The sequence below is a fragment of the Podarcis pityusensis genome (assembly GCF_964106645.2).
Source record: "Podarcis pityusensis genome assembly, chromosome: 7".
Taxonomy (NCBI): domain Eukaryota; kingdom Metazoa; phylum Chordata; class Lepidosauria; order Squamata; family Lacertidae; genus Podarcis; species Podarcis pityusensis.
In genome coordinates, this window is record NC_138031.1 from 68,055,603 (window position 1) to 68,075,706 (window position 20,104).

Here is a 20,104-nt window from a genome sequence, read left to right on the forward strand (position 1 = left end):
TGCATCCAGTGTGTGCCTCCTCTACCTCCTCAACTAATCCAGAATGCAGCAGCCAGACTGATAACTGGGAGTGGCTGCCGAGACCATATAACACTGGTCTTGAAACACCTACATTGGCTCCCTGTATGTTTCTGGGCACAATTCAAACTGTTGGTGCTGACCTTTAAAGCCCTAAACGGCCTTGGCCCAGTATATCCGAAGGAGCATCTCCACCCCCATCATTCTGCCCGGTCCAGCTCCGAGGGCCTTCTGGCAGTTTCCTCACTATAAGAAGTGAGGTTACAGGGAACCAGGCAGAGGGCCTTCTCAGTAGTGTAACGCCTTCCCACCAGATGTCAAGGAAATAAAGAACTACCTGACTTTTAGAAGACATCTGACGGCAGCCCTGTTTAGGGAAGATTTCTGTGTTTGATGTTTTATCGTGTTTTTAATATTCTGTTGGGAGCTGCCCAGAGTGGCTGGGGAAACCCAGCCAGATGGGCGAAGTATGTATGTATGTATGTATGTATGTATGTATGTATGTATAAATCATTATTATTATTATTATTGCTACTACCACCAAGCTCACCCTCACCCTGCTTGGGAAATGCTTTGTATGCTAAGTAAGGGCAGCACTTCCTCTTTAAGGAAGACAGGCTGCCATGAACCTCTTCATATTTTAAGCTGCTGCTTCGGTGCCATTACCTCCCTTTCAGCTGGAAATTTGTGCAAAAAAACAGAAAGGAATCCCATCCGGAGCACTCTGGCACAGCTTTGGAAAAGGGAGCAACCTATATGCTCATACTCAGCATGAGACTCTGAATCTCAGGGCTGTGGACTCGAGTTCTATGTTGGGCAAAAAGCTTCATGCATTGCAGGGCATTGGAGTGGGTGGCCCCTGTGATTCCTCCCCTTCCAACATCTATGATTCTGTGATTCTATAGGTCCTCCCCCCCCCCCACTCCAGTTTAGCAACTCGATTCCTTACTTCTGTGATGATGGCCTTATGCTGCTTGATCCTCCTCAACTCTTCTTCGCAGTTCATCATGTAAGACCTAGATAAAGGCAGAGGTTTTCCGTTCCTGCAGAGAACAGATTGGCACTTCCCCACATTCGCAGAGGTTAACGTGAAGCATCCGCCTGGGTCTATCGGGTCATGCTTGATATGGCAAAGGACAGCAGAGCCTCCAAGCTTCTGCCCAGCAGTTCCAAGTTTCCTAAGGGTTCCAAGGAAAACAACATTGACAAAACAAGTGGAGTCAGGTTCAACGCAAGCGTCGGTTCTCGCGCTTCGGCAGAGAAAGATAGGACCCCTCCCCCTGTCCAAAACAATGCCAACCGTGCCACACAGCCCATGAAGCAGTCAGGTCCTATGCCACTGCCTTAATAATAATAATAATAATAATAATAGTTTTTATTTATACCCCACCCTCCCCAGCCAAGGCTGGGCTCAGGGTGGCTAACAAGCAATAATAAAAACAAGTTGAATGAATACAACTTAAAAACAAAATTAAAATACAACATTAAAATACTGAAACATTAAAATATTAAAATGTAGCCTCATCGCAGGAGGAAAAAGGGAAAGAAAAAAGAGGGGGAGGGAATCAAATTGGCTCCGAGCCAAAGGCCAGGCGGAACAACTCTGTCTTACAGGCCCTGCGGAAAGAAATCAGATCCTGCAGGGCCCTGGTCTCACGAGGCAGAGCGTTCCACCAGGCCGGAGCCAGAGTTGAAGCTAATCTAACTTCCTTAGGGGCCGGGACCACTAGGGTGTTGCTATTTATGGACCTTGAGGCTCTCTGTGGGGCATACTGGGAGAGGCGGTCCCATAGGTACGAGGGTCCTAGGCCGTGACATAAATGGGAAGAGAATAAAAATAATAGAATAATATAGAATAATATAATAATAGAACCGCCGCCAGAATTTCATGTGAAATTTAGGGCGCCCACTTTTAACGAACTACAGAAGCAAATTTGCAAGTCGGAAAAAAGCTTTTTGGAAAGTCTAGAATGTTTCTGGGGTGGTGGTGGGAAGCCCTGAACTTCTATTAGGTTAGGGGTGGGCAATCTCAGGCCATTATGGACAAACAAGATCACCTGACATCAGGTGTGGGCAGGTAAAAAGGAGCCTGGGAGAAAAGGGGCTTCTGATATGCCCTACAATCAGTTGACCACTGGGATTTCAAATCACAGAACAGGGCTTTTTGCATGGGGCTTCGAAGTGCGTATGATCAGCTGATTGTCGTGGCTTCAAAGTGCAATGTGAGATCAGATGACTGACAGGTGAGCAGGCACACACACCTGTCAGATTTGGCCCAGATCCAGTCCCCCACTGCTGTACTGTGGGGAGGGGGAGCTCAGAAAGGGAGTATTATTTTCCAGTTGTTCTAGTTCTTTTTATACTCCTTTTCAAAGCAACTGGAGGCAATAAACTTTCTTTAGAGAGTAGGAAAAAAATAAGTCTTGTTGCATGGAACTGAAGAAGAGTTGACACATGGATTTGTGAGTTGGCCCAGACAATGATTTAAGCTTCATATTAATGGCAACTCTTAAAATTTGGCCTTTTCAAGTCGTCTTAGGATTGCCAAGCCTACATTATACAAAAGCATTTCTTTCTTTTTCTTCCCAAAAGCCACTTTGGGCTTCAATTTAAACAATTTATCTTTGATGAATCAGTCTGGGCTAATACTCAGATGGGCTGCAATGCAGTTAGGCAATTGTAAATAAAGTAATTCATGTTTGATCCTTTCTGAAGTTTTATATTGCGGGGGGCGGGGGGGGATACAGGAAGAAGCAAATGGCATTTATCTTTATAACGTCTTTAAAGTCCTTAGGATTAGGCTCTGGGAAATTTAATGGAGAAAGCAGGCTGGGACAAACAGCAATGGAGCAAAACTGCTGCTGGCCCATTTCTGTCTCTGCTCAGCAGAAGAAGAGTTTGGACTTGATATCCCGCCTTTCACTCCCCTTAAGGAGTCTCAAAGCAGCTAACATTCTCCTTTCCCTTCCTCCCCCACAACAAACACTCTGTGAGGTGAAATAAAAAAATTCCTTCCTGTAGCACCTTAAAGACCAACTAAGTTAGTTCTTGGTATAAGCTTTCGTGTGCATGCACACTTCTTCAGATACACAGTGTGCATGCACACGAAAGCTTATACCAAGAACTAACTTAGTTGGTCTTTAAGGTGCTACAGGAAGGAATTTTTTTATTTCGACTATGGCAGACCAACACGGCTACCCATCTGTATCTGTGAGGTGAGTGAGGCTGAGAGACTTCAAAGAAGTGTGACTGGCCCAAGTTCACCCAGCAGCTGCACGTGGAGGAGCGGGGACACGAACCCGGTTCATCAGATTACGAGTCTATCGCTCTTAACCACTACACCACACTGGCTCTACAGAAAGTACAGAACCAGCAGCAAGGTAATTCCACTTGGTGGGGGAAATGGTTACCTGCTTCTGCTCTGTGGTATCTGTGGGTATTTGGCACTGGCAGATTAAAATGAGAGGCTCACATCCATAGCAGTGCTAAGTAACTGTCCCATCAGAGCAAGGAATTTGACTTGTGCAATGGGGACAACCTCCTCTCCTCCTGCTGCCATCCCCTAAATCTCTTCTAGGGGAGCTCTGAAGGGGAGGGCACAGGGTGAAGAGAGGGAGCAGTCCCATGGCTCCCATGGAAATATTTCCACTGATGGTGTGGCTACGTTAAACACAAGCTGGTGTGTTATTTTTATCTTCCTCCCATTTATGTCACTAGGTAAAGGTAAAGGGACCCTTGACCATTAGGTCCAGTCGTGGCCGACTCTGGGGTTACGGCGCTCATCTCGCTTCATTGGCCAAGGGAGCCGGCGTACAGCTTCTGGGTCATGTAGCCAGCATGACTAAGCCGCTTCTGGCGAACCAGAGCAGCGCACGGAAACGCCGTTTACCTTCCCGTCGGAGCGGTACCTATTTATCTACTTGCACTTTGACGTGTTTTTGAACTGCTAGGTTGGCAGGAGCTGGGACTGAGCAACGGGAGCTCACCCCGTCGCGAGGATTCAAACCGCCGACCTTCTGATCGGCAAGTCCTAGGCTCTGTGGTTTAACCCACAGCGCCACCCACGTTCCTATTCATGTCACTACTCTGCAACTAAAGTGAAGGTGGTCTCAGAACCTGGGGTAGCTCTGATAAAAAAGGGAAAGTCTGGTAACAGCAGCCAAATCTTTTTGAAAAGACACCATCACTGCTGGTCTTTTCCAGAATATGTAACCACTAGGAGTTGCTGCTGCTGCTACTGGGTGTTTTCCCAGATTGCATCTGCAGTCTGCGTAAGACTACGGTGATAAGATTTTTTCCAGTGGCACTGCATGAGGAACTGCCAAGTCTCGAATCAGCCCTGCAGAGGTGACCAGAAAAAGTAAACAAACTTATTCAAAGGGTTTTGGGATGGCTGGGCTTGTCCAGTGTCACGAGGCAGATGCCTGCAAGCTTTGAGCCACAAAACTGACCTCTGCATTACAATGAAAGTGTTGATCATGTACTCCTCTTCGCTCTTTGTTTTTTGCAGCTCCTCGGCCAAGATGTCGCTCATGGTACACTGCAAGAGGTAAGGCACTTCCACGTTGCGGTCCCCGTCAAAGACGCCGTAGAGGGCCTCCCGGTTGTCGCAGAAGTTGTTGGCGGAAAGAGCCGCCACGCACAGCCTGTGCAAGAAAGCAAAAAGAAAATGGGGTTTAACAAAAAAAATTCACTTCCCACGGCAAATTTCCCACGTAACATTTGCAAAGCCAGGTCATCAAACTCTTCAACCCCCAACCCTTTTGTGGATTACGAAAACAAATTCATTCAATACACAGGTCTATTGAGACTCTTGTAGGGTGTGTTGAACTTTTCAACTTCCAAATTCCAAAAATGAGGGGTGCTAAAATTTGTCCTAGGGACAAATTAAACCACAGAGCCTAGGACTTGCCGATCAGAAGGTTGGCAGTTCGAATCCCCGCAACAGGGTGAGCTCCCGTGGCTCGGTCCCAGCTCCTGCCAATCTAGCAGTTCGAAAGCATGTCAAAGTGCAAGTAGATAAATAGGTACCACTCCGGCGGGAAGGTAAACGGTGTTTCCGTGTGCTGCTCTGGTTCGCCAGAAGCAGCTTAGTCATGCTGGCTGCATGACCCAGAAGCTGTACGCCGGGTTCCTCGGCCAATAAAGCGAGATGAGCGCCGCAACCCCAGAGTCGGTCACAACTGCACCTACTGGTCAGGGGTCCCTTTACCTTTACCTTAAAATTTGTCGTATAACTTGGGAATCCAATATATATATTGGTAAAATGAATATGCTTGGTAAGTAAAACAAAAATGATTGCCATGTACTTGCAGTTATATTATATGTTACCTTTTCTTTTCTACCCAAGTTACTCACCATGCCTGCCAAATGCTTCTTTGGAGAATGAGCAACACTGAAGATGCACAGGTGATACTGAGAGACACACTTACAGAAATGAGGCCAAACAAGTGGTCAAAGAACAGGGCCGCTACCTGCAGTTTTGACCAGAGAATGGTGGGAAACGAGCTTGTTTGGACCACTGGGCTTTGCAGCCTGTCTGCCCTTACTATTTGGTGTTGACTGATACTTTGTAAGACAAGCAACAGCAGGCTTACTACAGAGAGGGTGGCGCACCTGCAAGGCAAAATTAATGCAGTAATCTTTTTACGATGGCCTCAGTGCTGCATGCACCTTGCCACCATATCAGCTGAGGGACTGCAAACTATTCATGCCGACTTTACTGACGGGTGTGGAACAGTTTTCTTTTGTTTCTAGGCATATATGGAGGTCAGATCAGCAGCTGCAATGCTACACCAGCCCAGATCGACAGAACATTAAGCGAGTCACAAACAAATGAGGAGTCCTTGCTTGGGGAGGGCAGTTGGGTGTTTTGAACACAGATAACTGAGCGGCAAGACCTGCTCCCTGATCCCCTCGCACAGGCTGCACCCCTGAGGCAGACGAGACCAGCTTTCCAGCTAATCCTCTGAGCTAAGTGGGATTGACTCTGCCGCAGATGCCTTTACGGATGGGGCGATTAAAGTGCATGAGAGACTCGCCGCAAGCAGGTCGCATCTTTTCTACATATCCACCACACTCTGCTGCTGTAGGTTGGATAAGCAAAGAAAAACCCCCAAATCTCTGCGGCCAACTTGGAAGAAGATACAAGCAGAAGTACCCTCGGGTGTCAAGCATGCATCATAAAATGTCTTGAACATAGCAAGGGCTTTAATTTAAAGCAAATATTACAGGTCCAGAGGTAGAGTACATGCAGGTAAAGTAAAAAGGTAAAGGACCCCTGGAAGGTGAAGTCCAGTCAAAGGCGACTTTGGGGTCGCAGCGCTCATCTCGCTTTCAGGTCAATGGAGCCGGCGTTTGGCCACAGACAGCTTTCTGGGTCATGTGGCCAGCAGGACTAAACTGCTTCTGGCGCAACAGAACACCGTGACGGAAACCAGAGTGCACAGAAACGCCGTTTACCTTCCCACCGCAGAGGTACCTACTTATCTACTTGCACTGGTGTGCTTTCGAACTGCTAAGTTGGCAAGAGCTGGGACAGAGCAACAGGAGCTCACTCTGTCGCGGGGATTCGAACCACCGACCTTCTGATCGGTAAGAGGCCCAGTGGTTTAGACCACAGCACGCACTGCATTCCAAAGGCCCTATATTCAATTCGTAGCATCTCTTGCCTGATACCCTGGAGAGCTGCTGCCTGTCAGTGCACACAGTATTGAACTAGGTGCTTCAAGGGCCTAGCTCAATACAAGAAGCTTCCTAGGCCCCAGAGAGGAGGGGATGCTTAGGATCTTGAACTGCGGGTGTAGGATGAATCGGTGGAAAACGTTGGACTGAATAGGGATAGTTGAGAGGGCCGCTGAGACGCAAGACAAGGGTTTGGGAAAAGATGGAGAAGAGGACCTCCTGCGGACAGGACATACATTAGCTACCCAAAAATATGCACATCATTTTTCTACTTAATTATATAGACTCTTCCATCATATACTGGATCGCTTGCATGGAAGGCCCTATGGAGAGGAAATGCACTTCTCTTTTCCATATAAACTCTCTCTCTCTCTCTATTTATCCTTACTTGTTCTTAACTCCCGAGGCTTCCGTGTAACCATGGCTCCACACGGCTGGGGCTCCTGAGGCATCTCCGGCTGAAGGCTGGTCAATCTTGAAACAACGGATGTTACTGCAATGAGAAGCAAACCCCGCAAAGAATTAATGCTTCAAATGCCAAGTGTAGAACAGTCTGAATGCATGTTCCTTCTCTCTTACTGCATTCTATTCCCTATACTTAAAAGTTGCTTTTTCAGGAGGTAACAGTTTTGAGTCCCTGACTACAGAAAGGGGAAAACAGGCAGGCATATAGTCATTACCGTGGCCTTTCCTCGGTTATTTCTTTTGCAAAAGCAGCATTGTCAAACATGAGAGAATTTTTAAAAATTGAGGGAACAAGGATTTGCCTGGATACTGCATTGCAAAAAATAATAATACAGAGACAAACATGATTTCCACCCCTAACTTTGAGATATTTGCACATTACGTTCACAGTGTAGCGTTTTGCCAAGTTTTGATTATGCTTCTCCTAAGATGTATTATCTTTGGTGTTCAGCCAACGGCAGCTCACAGACTCTCGCTTGTTCAGATAGAGATCCACTTGCCCAACAATCTTATCTCCCTGCAGGGAAAAAAACACCACCCACGGCTGCTGCAAACCTTATGTTGGTCTTATATGGCAGCAATCGCCTGACAGTCACCACTGAAGGCTCCTATCACCTGCAAATTTTTCTAGGAGGAAACCTCTCCCTGAAACTGTGCTACTTTCACATCTACCCATTCTCCTGAACACCAAGTAGTCTTTTATTACGCATGGAAAACTGTAGATTCTTCAGCATATTGTAACCCTATCAATCTTCCACTCCCTTCCTCCTCCTTTCAAATAAACTATATAACCCCGGCAGCAGTTAACCTTTGGTCTGAATTTCTGGGCATATGAAGCACCAGGGAGGTTGACATGGCCTTCAGACTTAATTCATTCACGTACAGTGTGTGTGTGGACACACATATGAGACCCAAGAAGAAAAGGGGGGCCAGATTTGGGCGGCTGCCCAATTGCTACATGCTCTAGCACTGCAACAGTTCAGAGGACAATACGAGTCCCTTTAAAAGCTCCATAGGTGCAGGAATAAAGGATATACGTGGAGAAATCAAGAGTTGCCGCTACATCAATATTCCATTCTGACACCAACCTCCAGAAGTGGCTATGAAACTTAAGAAGGCCCCGTAATGAGAAAGAAGGTTCTTTCTATCATATGTGGTGGTCTTGTGGTAAGGTCAAAGCTTACTGGAAAATGATATATAATGAAATGAAAAGGATGTTTAAAATAACCTTTGTAAAAAGACCAGAAGCTTTTCCTTCGGGAATTATAGGGACAGGACTGCCTAAAATGTATACAAACTTATTCATGTATGCTACTACAGCGGAAAGAATGTTACTTGCCCAAAAATGGAAAGAAGCAGAAGTCCCAGTAAAGGAAGAATTGATACAAAAACTTAATGGAATATGCAGAAATGGTGAAACTTACCGGAAGAATAAGAAATCTTTTTATAAAAGAATGGAAATGGTTTGTTGAATATTTACAGATAAATTATAAACAGCAGGATTATTGTAACAACCTGCAATTTTATAAGAGTATATATTTAAAGAAGATGAATAAATGAGCAAATTAAGTTAATTTGGATATTCAAAAGATATTAAATAAAACAAATTTAAGGAACCACAGAAAGAGGGGGATGGAAGTCAAGTTTTGAAATGTCAAAATGAATGTAAAATTAGTGAAATGTGTAAACTTTAAAACTATAAATTACATACACACACCCACACACACACACACACACACCTAAGAAGACCCCCTGCTTGATCACACCAAAGTCTTGGACAACCATGAGACGCCAAAATGCAAGACATGAGAGCAATAGCCCTCTCTCACTGTTGCTGCAGGGAAGCCTTTTTTCTGATCCTGGAGGCAGCATATAGCTGTCACAACAAGTATGTTAAACTGTTGACCCACGTAACTTTATGGGGAGCCAAAGAGTGTCAAGGTGTGCCTCTTTCCTGCATAGCCCTGGCCCTGGGTTCTAATTTCTTTACCCTGAAAGGGAACGATGGAACATCATGCAAAGGTGGCACATTATCTGGCCCCGAAGACAAATGGGACAGAAGTAAAGGAAGAGTACAAGAGTCAAGGACTGGAAACAAAGGCACGACTGGCTGGCAGCAAGCAGCACTGCAGGACTGCAGCAGGCTGAGACAGGCTTTGCAGCGGATGTGGACTTCCAGGAAGGATTTTGAGAAAAATAGTTTAGCGAATTGAACAGGAAAGGCTGTGTTCTTTGCAGTTAGCATTATGGCAACTGTAATTCACACAGGACGTGTTTTTACAAGTTTGCAAGGAGGCTCAGAGGAGGCAAGGCAGATGTTTACAAAGAGTGAGGAAAGTGATCTCTGAAAAGATTCCCCCCCTCCCCCACCGCCTTTAAAAGAAGATATGAACTTGCTGACAATTTCACCCTTTGGAACCTGCAGGTTACAAAGGGCATTTAAGGCCTGCTCACAGCTTCAGAGTGTTCCTAGGAGGCAGAGGAGGAGGAAGAAAGCCTCAGTAATACTTGATTGTGCCATGAGAAACTCTATTGTGCAATTTGAGAATCAATTAAAAAAAACCGCAGCAGTAGCAGCTATCTTCATCGGCATAAATGACAGCAATAAATTTCAGTGAAGGAGAACTTTGTCACAATGAGCTTGAGGTCAGGAGTAGGTGAATTCAGATTGCACGGCAGTTAAAGAGGGACAAAATGTGGAGAAACCTGCTCTTTTCGTTGTTGAAAACCATACAACTTTTCAGGGTTTAAGAGACTGTGCTATATAGTTGTACCTTGGTTGCTGAACGCCTTGCGACTCGAACGTTTTGGTTCCCAAACGCCACAAACCTGGAAGTGAGTTTTCCGGTTTGTGAACGTTCTTTGGAACCCGAACGTCCGACGCTGCTTCCACAGTTTCCGATTGAGTGCAGTAAGCTCCTGCACCCAATTGGAAGCCACGCCTTGGTTTTCGAACATTTTTGGAAGTCGAATGGACCTCCAGAACAGATTCCATTCAAGAAGCAAGGTACAACTGTATTATTATCTAAGGGCTTCTTTTGCAAGCATCTTGAGTTCTCACTGTAAACTCCTGTACGTAGAAGAAACTGCCATTTCTCCTGTAAACTCCTGTACGTAGAAGAAACTGCCATTTCTTGGCTTGTAGGGAAAGTACCCTCCTTAGTCTTAAGTTCAGCATAACATGCTCCCCCCCCCCCCAAAAAAAAACCCCAACCCTTACCTCCTGCAACATGGCTACATATTTATGACAATCAACTATATTCCCTCCCCGATTCTCCAACTGCAAACTTCCTTTCTACAAAAGTTCTTGGACAACTCAGTCCCTCCCTTGTCAACAGAAAGTCATGTTCTTCCCCCCAAATTGCTTGGTCTCCCTGTTCATTCTGGCACCTACGGTGGAACCAAAACAGTGTAGTGGTTAAGAGCTGTGGATTCGGGTTTGGGAGACCAGGGTTCAATCCCCACTCACTGAGTGGCCTTTGGCCAGTCGCCATTTCTCTCAGCCCAACCTACCTTGCAGGGTTGGGTTGTTTTGAGGATAAAGGGACTGGCGGGGGAGAGGAGAAGAAGAGAAGGGTTTGGATTTGATATCCCGCTTTATCACTACCCGAAGGAGTCTCAAAGCGGCTAACATTCTCCTTTCCCTTCCTCCCCCACAACAAACACTCTGTGAGGTGAGTGGGGCTGAGAGACTTCAGAGAAGTGTGACTGGCCCAAGGTCACCCAGCAGCTGCATGTGGAGGAGCGAAGACGCGAACCCAGTTCACCAGATTACGAGTCTACCGCTCTTAACCACTACACCACACTGGCTCTCTCTCACACTGGAGGAGAGGTCCATGTACTCTGAGCTCCTTGAAAGACAGGCAGGATATGAAATAAATATATATTGGATCAGGAGTGGGATGGTGTGATGTTTTGAGTCTGGCATGGGGCACATTTTCTCTCCCTCCCCAGCTAGGTGGGGGAGCAGAACAGCTCTCTGGATGGAACAGAAAGATGGTAGCAGTAACAGATACAGTTGCTAGGTATGGAGAACAGGCCTTGAAACCTACCCCCAGGACATGCACCAGAGGGTAATGGAAGGGAAAAGAATGGCACTATTGGGCTTTGGTTGGAAGAAAAAAGCTGGGGATTTTGTGAGGGAGCTGCAGCAATCTGCATGACCAAAATGTGCCTGTCATTTAGCTAGTGTAGCAATAAAAGAAGGAACATTTCTCTCCCCATTCCCCAGCCCAGTTTTCAAATGATGTGCACCTGATGTTTATATACTGGGTGTGTTTTCTTTCCTGAGTGCTTTGTGTACCCTTCTGCCTACCGTGTAATAAAGTTTGACTGTTCCTTACTTCAATAGCTCCAGGGTTTTGTGATCCAGGGCAAGTCTGGGGTTTCCAGTCAAGTCTAGTTCCTGCAGCTTCGGAGGCAAGTTTTCAGGTAATGTGACTTCAGTCAGCTCATTACAGCTCAGGTCCACACACTGAAGAATTGGGGGGGGAGAGAGAGAGAGAGAGAGAGAAGAGAAAACAATGAGTTCTCAGCCTGAACCCTCTGGCCTCGTCCATTTCTGGCTAAGTGGATGAAGTGGCAAGCCATTGTCTGGACTGTACCATGTTAGAAACCACATGTGGGAGGTCACATGATGGAAGACTCTTAGGAGAGCAGGTGTGTGACATTCTCACACAGAGGCCATGTCCGGATGACCGTGTCACTGAGACATGAACAAGCTGCACTGTTCTCTCTGCGCAAGTGTTAAAACAAGCCTGCAAACCACGGTTTACCACAGCTTCCCACTGTGTCCGAAGCAGAAGGCTTCTGTTAATGATTAAGTTTGGATATAAAGCCATGGTTTAAAGGTAGCTTCAAACCCTGGCTTGTTTGGAAGTCATTAACCATGGTTTCCCAGTTCTGACAACCGTGGTTTAATGTTGCTTCTTGGCTTGTTTCCCTGGCAACATGAATGTAGAAGTGAAGCAGCTGCATGTGAGTGCAAGAGGCTTACTAAACTATAGAAGAAACCCTTTTCCCTGACATCTAATTTTCTGTGTGTAAGAACGCTGCCGATTTTCACAAAGGAACTTTATGTGTGAACCCACACCGGCAGTCTGAAGTAGCACAGCCCAAAAACAGGTTGTTTGAAAGAACTGGGCCAAAGCCTCTCCTCTCCTCTAGGGAGTTACACAGCTGCTGTATCACAAAAGCACCAGGCACCTTTTTATAGACTCCACGACGTAAATTCTTTTGCAATATTTCACAGTATCACAAAACATTGATTAAAAATGTGTGATTTCTGTCCCCCCGACCTTCCAAACTTCACTCATGTTGCAAAACAAGCAGCGATCTGCCTGCTGTCTGTGTTATCAGGGTAATTCTTCTTCTTAATTTGATGCAGCACATCCGTATTAAGCAAGTTTTAATTAAAAGTAATATGAGTACATAGATGGGGCGAATGAGTCCTCTTAATTTAGAGATAGCTGCTGGTGCCCACCTCTAGCCTGTAATAAAGGGAAGGCTATGCATTTAAAAGTGTGTTCAAAAGCTAGTCTGAGTTAAACAAACAAACAAAATTTAAAGCCACAAAGTAAAGGCAATTAATGGCAAAGAGCTGGAACACTGGCAAAGATATTTAACTATTTATTAGGTAGTATATTTATTTGTATTAAATTTGTATACCACCTGTCCCGTCATCCAAAAATCACAGAGCGGTTCACAACATAAATGAGAATACTACCAAGTTTGGGGGGGGGGGGAGAAAAAACAGGAAAATAAGTTATTATTGATAAAATCCTAAAGCCTCTCAAATGACTACTTTATTCTCTTGCCCTGCAGAGATGTGGAATGAATGAATATAGCCCATGCACATAATTAAAGGCAATGTGACACAAATCCAAAACACACGACAGAGCCTTCAGAACATGAGTGGGAGAGACACAGCTTAAAAGCCACATCCGACCTATTAAATTTTACTTTGTGGTCTTCCAACATGAACCTTGGGAATGGACAGCATGTGACTCTTGGGAATGACTTTGTGGGTGATCTGGAGTTAGAAGATGGTAATTCTATGCTAGTTGAAAAAAGACGGCTTGACCAGTTTGGGGAGGCTGTTAGTTCGTTCTTCATCCCAGACATATCAATGCAAAATATCCCCATTTACACCTCTTCCATATCTGGCCACAATGCTGGTATGTTGATAGATTTCCCCAGGGAATCTCTCTGCTTGGGTTCAGACAACATGGAAAATTAATGGTACTCTCTGAAACACTGCAGCGATCACATGACATGTTCACACCTTGACAATTTGGGCATGATGCTGTATTTCCATTACAGGCTACCTTCAAAATACCTAAGAGGAGCTCTACGCAGGGCACATACTTTTAAAAAACAAAACCTGTACCTTGATTTCACCAAGCTGCATGACCTCTGGGAAGACTTCGATACAATTGGAGTGTGCAATCACAGTATGCATGCGCCGACAGTTCATAATGGTTGTGGGGATAGATTTCAGTTTGTTTCCGCTAACGTCAATTTCTTCCAGCTCTTCAAGTTTGGCCATTTTACTACACACACACACACACGAGAAAGGGAAGGAAAAGAAAAGAAAATGATAAGAAAATACACATTTTGATTATTAGGAAGTACTCAGAAACTTTATGCTAAAAGCTGTTTTTCTGAGATAAAAGGCAATTTCCTCCGAATGAATTGTTGCATGGCAACCTTTCAATGTGTGGCTCGCACGGAGAGCTCAGCAGTCTGAATTAGCATTCGACGATGGATAAATGCATCCATTCCAGAAGGTGGCAGCAGGTCTATGGGTAGATGATGTGGGTCTTGCAGACAGCGGGGTCCATCTTTTGTGCATTCATGGTCTCATTTTACAGGGCGAGGCTTTGCATTCAACATAGTTGGATCAGCTCCACTTATCAAATGGCACTAATCAATGGACCTCAAAGGGTTTTGGTGAGGGCCAACAAGAAAAGGAAGTGCTGTAAATGCTACAGACACGGGTGGTTTCATGCTGCAGGCAAACTTAATCATAGAACTGGAAATGGCCTTGGGGAATCATCTAGTTGAAATCCCTTGCTCAGTGCAGGATGCAACACAGCTTCTCTGGTCCAGCTTCTGCTTAAATGCCTCAAGATAAAAGAAGAGCTCATTGCTTCCCAAGGCAGCCTGCCCCACTGTTAAATAGGGTGTAAAGGTAAAGGGTAAAGGGACCCCTGACCATCAGGTCCAGTCGTGGCCGACTCTGGGGTTGCGGCGCTCATCTCGCTTTATTGGCCGAGGGAGCCGGCGTGCAGGTTCCGGGTCATGTGGCCAGCATGACTAAGCCGCTTCTGGAAAACCAGAGCAGCACACGGAAACGCCGTTTACCTTCCCGCCGGAGCGTTATCTATTTATCTACTTGCACTTTGATGTGCTTTCGAACTGCTAGGTTGGCAGGAGCAGGGACCGAGCAACGGGAGCTCACCCCATTGAGGGGATTCGAACCGCCAACCTTCTGATCGGCAAGCCCTAGGCTCCACCCGCAGCGCCATCTGCGTCCCATATTAAATAGGGTGTAGCAGCAACAAATAACAAATCTAATCCATCTTCCACACGAAAGCCCTTCAGACATTTGAAGGCAGCTCTCTATCAGATCTGCCGCTCATCTTTCCTTCTCCAGGCTAAAGACATCGGTTCTTTCAACCGTTCCTCACAGGACCTGGGTTTCAAGAACCCTTGCTTGGAACCTGGGCTGCACTCCTCTGGGGGGAAAACAACAACACACCAGTACTTCTTAAAATGTGACTTCCAGAAACTGAAAGAGTACACCAGATATAATCCGACAGCACAAAATAGAAAGTAATCATTACTTCTTGTCAGTGTGACATTATGTGTCTGTAAAGTGATTGCATTAGTTGTTGTTGCTTTTAAGCAACTGCACTACACTGCTGGCTCATTTTCACGACAGCTCAACTGTGTGCCTGGTACGAGCTCTGCTTTCCCTTTGCTACCTTTTAGCCGTATAGTTAAAGCTATGGTTTTCCCAGTAGTGATGTATGGAAGTGAAAGCTGGACCATAAAGAAGGCTGATTGCCAAATAATTTATGCTTTTGGATTATGGTGCTGGAGGAGACTCTTGAGAGTCCCATGGACTGCGAGAAGATCAAACCTATCCATTCTGAAGGAAATCAGCCCTGAGTGCTCACTGGAAGGACAGATCCTGAAGCTGAGGCTCCAATACTTTGGCCACCTCATGAGAAGAGAAGACTCCCTGGAAAAGACCCTGATGCTGGGAAAGTTGGAAGCCACAGGGAGAAGGGGATGATAGAGGGCGAGATGGTTGGACAGTGTTCTCAAAGCTACCAGCATGAGTTTGACCAAACTGCGGGAGGCAGGGGAAGACAGAAGTGCCTGGCGTGCTCTGGTCCATGGGGTCATGAAGAGTCGGACACGACTAAACGACTAAACAACAACAACAAGTCTACCGGCTAACTGAAATTTGATGCAACCATCTTCCTCCTGCCTGCTCACAGGGTCACTATCTCGCTGATGCATCCCCCTCTGGCCGGCAAACATACCACACTCCACTGAGGTGGAAGCAACACAATCTCCTCCCATCTTAAGTACCTGGCAATGAGATGCTTTGTTCCCAAGTCAGAGGGAGTGGTAGTGATTAGGCAGGTGAGATTGGGAGACACTAGTATTAAAACTGCAACACAGAGCCATGATGGTTTTTTGTTTTGTTTTCATTTTAAAAAGAGGGCATTTCTAGCTTTCTATAAACCCACAACTGCCCTATACAGCTACATGGGTCAAACACAGACATCCTAACTGCTGAGGGAAAATCACCAGACACAAAAATTGAGAGGGAAAGCCTCTGTTAGGGGCACAGAATCAGGAAGGGCTTTGTGCTGAAGTGGGACTAGAAACCTTGGAACTAATGTGCTACAAGGAAGAGATGTGGGGTAGAGAGAGGAGGGATGTCACACGCTGCTGATACTGTGGAGCAACCTTTCTCAACCTGTGGGTCCCCAGATGTTGTTGAACTACAACTCCCATCACCCCTAGCTAGCAAGGCCAGAGCTCAGGGATGATGGGAGTTGTACTTCAACATCATCTGGGGACCCACAGGTTGAAAACCACTGCAGTCTGGAGTAATGCTTGCACATGGGCACAAGTCAGTCCAGCGGGCAAAAATATCAAGCCTCCCTCTTTTGCCCGGTCCTGGCTCATTGGGCAGGACCGCAAACTCATCTTCCAGCTTCCTCCTTCCCTGGGGTTTTTGCAAGGTGCCACGAGGCTAGCATCCCCAACATCCTCTCCTCCTCTGATCAACAACAATGAGCATACCAGTCGCCTTGCCTGCCTTTGTGTACACAATACGAAACAGGTCACACTCCTCCTCTCCATAAATTCCTGATCTGTTGGGTTTGACCACCCAGGTTTGCCAAACACGTGAAATAAATAAAACATACCGGTTTATCCCATCTGCCTCTGCCATTTTACAAATATGCACGTAAAATATACCATACTCAGTAGGGAACAAAAATACATTTTGCTCCCCAATTAACTGCATTTGCTTACGCTGATCCCTAATTAGCCTTTCCACTCATATTTCTCCATTTGTTTTGGTACCTCTCAGGCTCATGGCATCCCATTGTTTTGCACATCAAAGACGTTTGGACGGTAAGCTACTTGGGGCAGAGACCCTAAGCTGCATTTGTGGGCTTTTCTTTCTTTTATGCTAGCTTTTCAAAGCGGCAGGTATGTGTACACAGGACTTGTGGGAGCAGTCATCGCAACCACCTCCCTCAAGCATTCTGAAGGCAGCCCCTGGCAACGGTGGCCTCTGTTCCTACCTTGCGGGAAAGCTCTGCAGGCGGTTGTAGGCCATATGCAAGATCTTCAGGTGCGGGTGGCCCGTTAATAAGGGCACGCATTTATCCGTGAGGTGATTGTTGGTCAAATACAGTTCCTGCAAAATGCTGTGCGTCTCTTCCGAAAGAGTGGCTGGAGGCAGCATTTCCAGTTTGTTGGCAGAAGCGTTCAGGTACCTTAAGCTGAAAAACAAAGTACATGGACGTCAAATTCACACTCTTGTCCATTCCGTAATAATAATAATAATAATAATAATAATAATAATAATAATAATTGGCACCCCACCCATCTGACTGGGTTGCCTCTGCCACTCTTGGCAGCTTCCAGCATACTGTATATAAAAACATAGTAAAACATTGAACCTTAAAAACCTTCCCTATACAGGGCTGCCTTCAGATGTTTCCTAAATGTTATATAATTACCCCACAAGTAGGAAGTAGCATGTGAGGTTTGCACACACATTGCGCTACATGAACAAAATGGTTAGAAGAAGAAGAGTTTGGATTTGATATCCCGCTTTATCACTACCCGAAGGAGTCTCAAAGCGGCTAACATTCTCCTTTCCCTTCGTCCCCCACAACAAACACTCTGTGAGGTGAGTGGGGCTGAGAGACTTCAGAGAAGTGTGACTGGCCCAAAGTCACCCAGCAGCTGCATGTGGAGGAGCGGGGAAGTGAACCCGGTTCACCAGATTACGAGTCCACTACTCTTAACCACTACACCACACTGGCTCTCCGGGAAGCCATGATGACTGTCTGGGCAGGGGAGCATGCTGGGCAGAGGAGGAATGGTGAAGACCGCCTCCCCAACCTGACCCTTCCAGAGAAGAAGACGACAGTTCAGAATTACAACAGGGGTTTGAGGGAGATCACAGCTAAGAGGCAAATGAGGGAGAAAGTTGGGAAATAATGGGAGAAGAGGAGGAGGAAGCAGCACCAGGGGACAACAGCTGACAGAGATGCTTGAGGAAGAGGGAGAGACGGAGGGAGTGGAGACTCACTCGGGACATTATTCTAAGAGGCTGCATTCCCAAGCCTCTCTCTGTGTGAACACTGAATAAAAAAGCAAATGGTAAGGACTTCTCCTTGTCTTATCCATTCCTGGCAACCTGCCTTGGGGGTTGGTTCCTCTACCGCCTAACAGATGGGTGAGGTATAAATAAGAAAATAATAATAATTTAATAGGACGTCCCCATTTTCATCGGAGAAATAAATGCTGGAGGGTATGTGCATCTAGGGACGCGGGTGGTGCTGTGGGTTAAACCACAGAGCCTAGGGCTTGCCAATCAGAAGGTCGGCGGTTTGAATCCCCGTGACGGGGTGAGCTCCCATTGCTCGGTCCCTGCTCCTGCCAACATAGCAGTTCGAAAGCATGTCAAAGTGCAAGTAGATAAATAGGTACCGCTCCGGTGGGAAGGTAAACGGCGTTTCCGTGCGCTGCTCTGGTTCGGCAGAAGTGGCTTAGTCATGCTGGCCACATGACCCAGAAGCTGTACGCCAGCTCCCTCGGCCAATAAAGCGAGATGAGCGCCACAACCCCATGACTGGACCTAATGGTCAGGGGTCCTTTTACCCTTTACGTGCATCTAGTCCACAGAATGAAAGCTTGAAAACAAGTGGGCACAGGATTCATTGCAATGGCATAATAATAATAATAATAATAATAATAATAATAATAATTCTGCCCTATACCTACAGGTCTCAGGGCAGTTCACAAGAAGCCCAGGAGAGAGAGAAAGATGGTGCTTTAAAGCATTCAGGAAGTATAGAAAGTGTCTCTCCCACATCACCCCAAACTTCCTCTCTATTATTCTAAAACTGACGATTATGCTGTTTTTTGTGTGTTTTTAAAGCACCGTGATATCACAAACAGAACTATTCTCACAAATGCCATCCCATTTATTTCAAGTACATAGTTGGGGTTATCTTGGTACAACATACAGATCATTTTTGCTGGGAGCAAGAGCAGCTCCTGCTTGTAGTGAACAGATTCCCTGAGGTATTTCGCGGGCGGTGTGCCAGTTCTGTTTGAATTCCAAGAAAACCGGCTGTAGTGAGAGTGTGTATGTGTGTGCACGCAGGCACGCTTTGGTTTTAAAATTCTTAGCTGTCATGGCTGCAAGGTTACAAAGACGAACAATTAAATCAAAATTTAAAAGGAAACAGAAACAAATGCAAAATCATTTGTTCTTGCGACAAGCAAGTTTGCTCCCTCACCCCTTCTCCTCCTCTCTGGCTCAAAACGCTCCCCATATTTAAAGAGAACAAGTAGTTTGACAGAAGAATATTGTGGAAAAGGTGCCGATCTATTTCCACAGGCCTGTCATTCTCTAGGGTCAGGAAGAATTTTGGGCTTTGTGGAAGCGCTTCAGGTTACACAATCCGGGATGACAAAAGAAAACTGGCACAGTGTGAATGTTAAGCCCCAAAGTGGGTCATGTGAATCAGCTCAGAGGGGTAACTACTATACTTGTAAGTGTAGTTTTCATATTCTTTTGAGAAGTAAGGGTAGTCTCTTTCAATGCAATGTCACCTCCGAGACTGCGAGTGGAAACGAAATACTGGCATGGGGGTGAGGGAGGAGGGACATTGCTGTTTCCCTCAAGCAATTTCGAAGCCGAAATTTTGCTATTATTACCCTGGGCTGGGGGGGGGGGGGAATGGAGACCTTGATTTATTTATTTTATTTTGCACCAGGGGTAGTGAGAGAGAAACAAAAGCCGCTCTGGAGGAAAGATGGGAGGCAAGCAAGGCTCAGCGCTGCTTTTACAAATGTGCATTATTTTATGCACATTTATAGTTCTACCAACGTCCTACATCACTGGCCATTGGCCAAACATGCAGGCAAGCTGCAAGATCTATTTCAATCAATCAATCAATCAATCAATCAATCAATCAATCCTAGGCCTGGGTGAAGCTGTGGCCAAGCCAAACACTGTTGCCGAATGTTGTTGCCGTTCCACAACAACGCCTGACCTGGCGGTAAGCTTCATTACACAACAGATGAAACATGTGTGAATGATTCCCCCCCCCCAAAAAAAATTTCCTTCTTTATGCTTCCACTGTCCCCTTATTTTTATTCA

At 45.9% G+C, this 20,104-nt stretch overlaps 1 protein-coding gene across 4 annotated transcripts in view; it reads right to left on the minus strand.

Moving 5' to 3' along the window:
• The window catches only part of PHLPP1 (PH domain and leucine rich repeat protein phosphatase 1), a 161,318-nt gene that overhangs the window by 10,147 nt on the left and 131,067 nt on the right, over positions 1–20,104 (minus strand). For all 4 annotated transcript variants that reach the window (XR_013988909.1, XR_013988910.1, XR_013988911.1 and 1 more), the window contains exons 11-16: positions 17,004–17,204; positions 13,556–13,718; positions 11,511–11,641; positions 7,091–7,195; positions 4,470–4,664; positions 968–1,196 (exon numbers count right to left, since the gene is read on the minus strand). Coding sequence is in view for 1 of the 4 variants with exons in the window: in XM_081014598.1 (XP_080870724.1) it covers positions 968–1,196; positions 4,470–4,664; positions 7,091–7,195; positions 11,511–11,641; positions 13,556–13,718; positions 17,004–17,204 (1,024 nt within the window). In the remaining 3 variants the exon portion in view is untranslated. The remainder of the gene's footprint in view (positions 1–967; positions 1,197–4,469; positions 4,665–7,090; positions 7,196–11,510; positions 11,642–13,555; positions 13,719–17,003; positions 17,205–20,104) is intronic.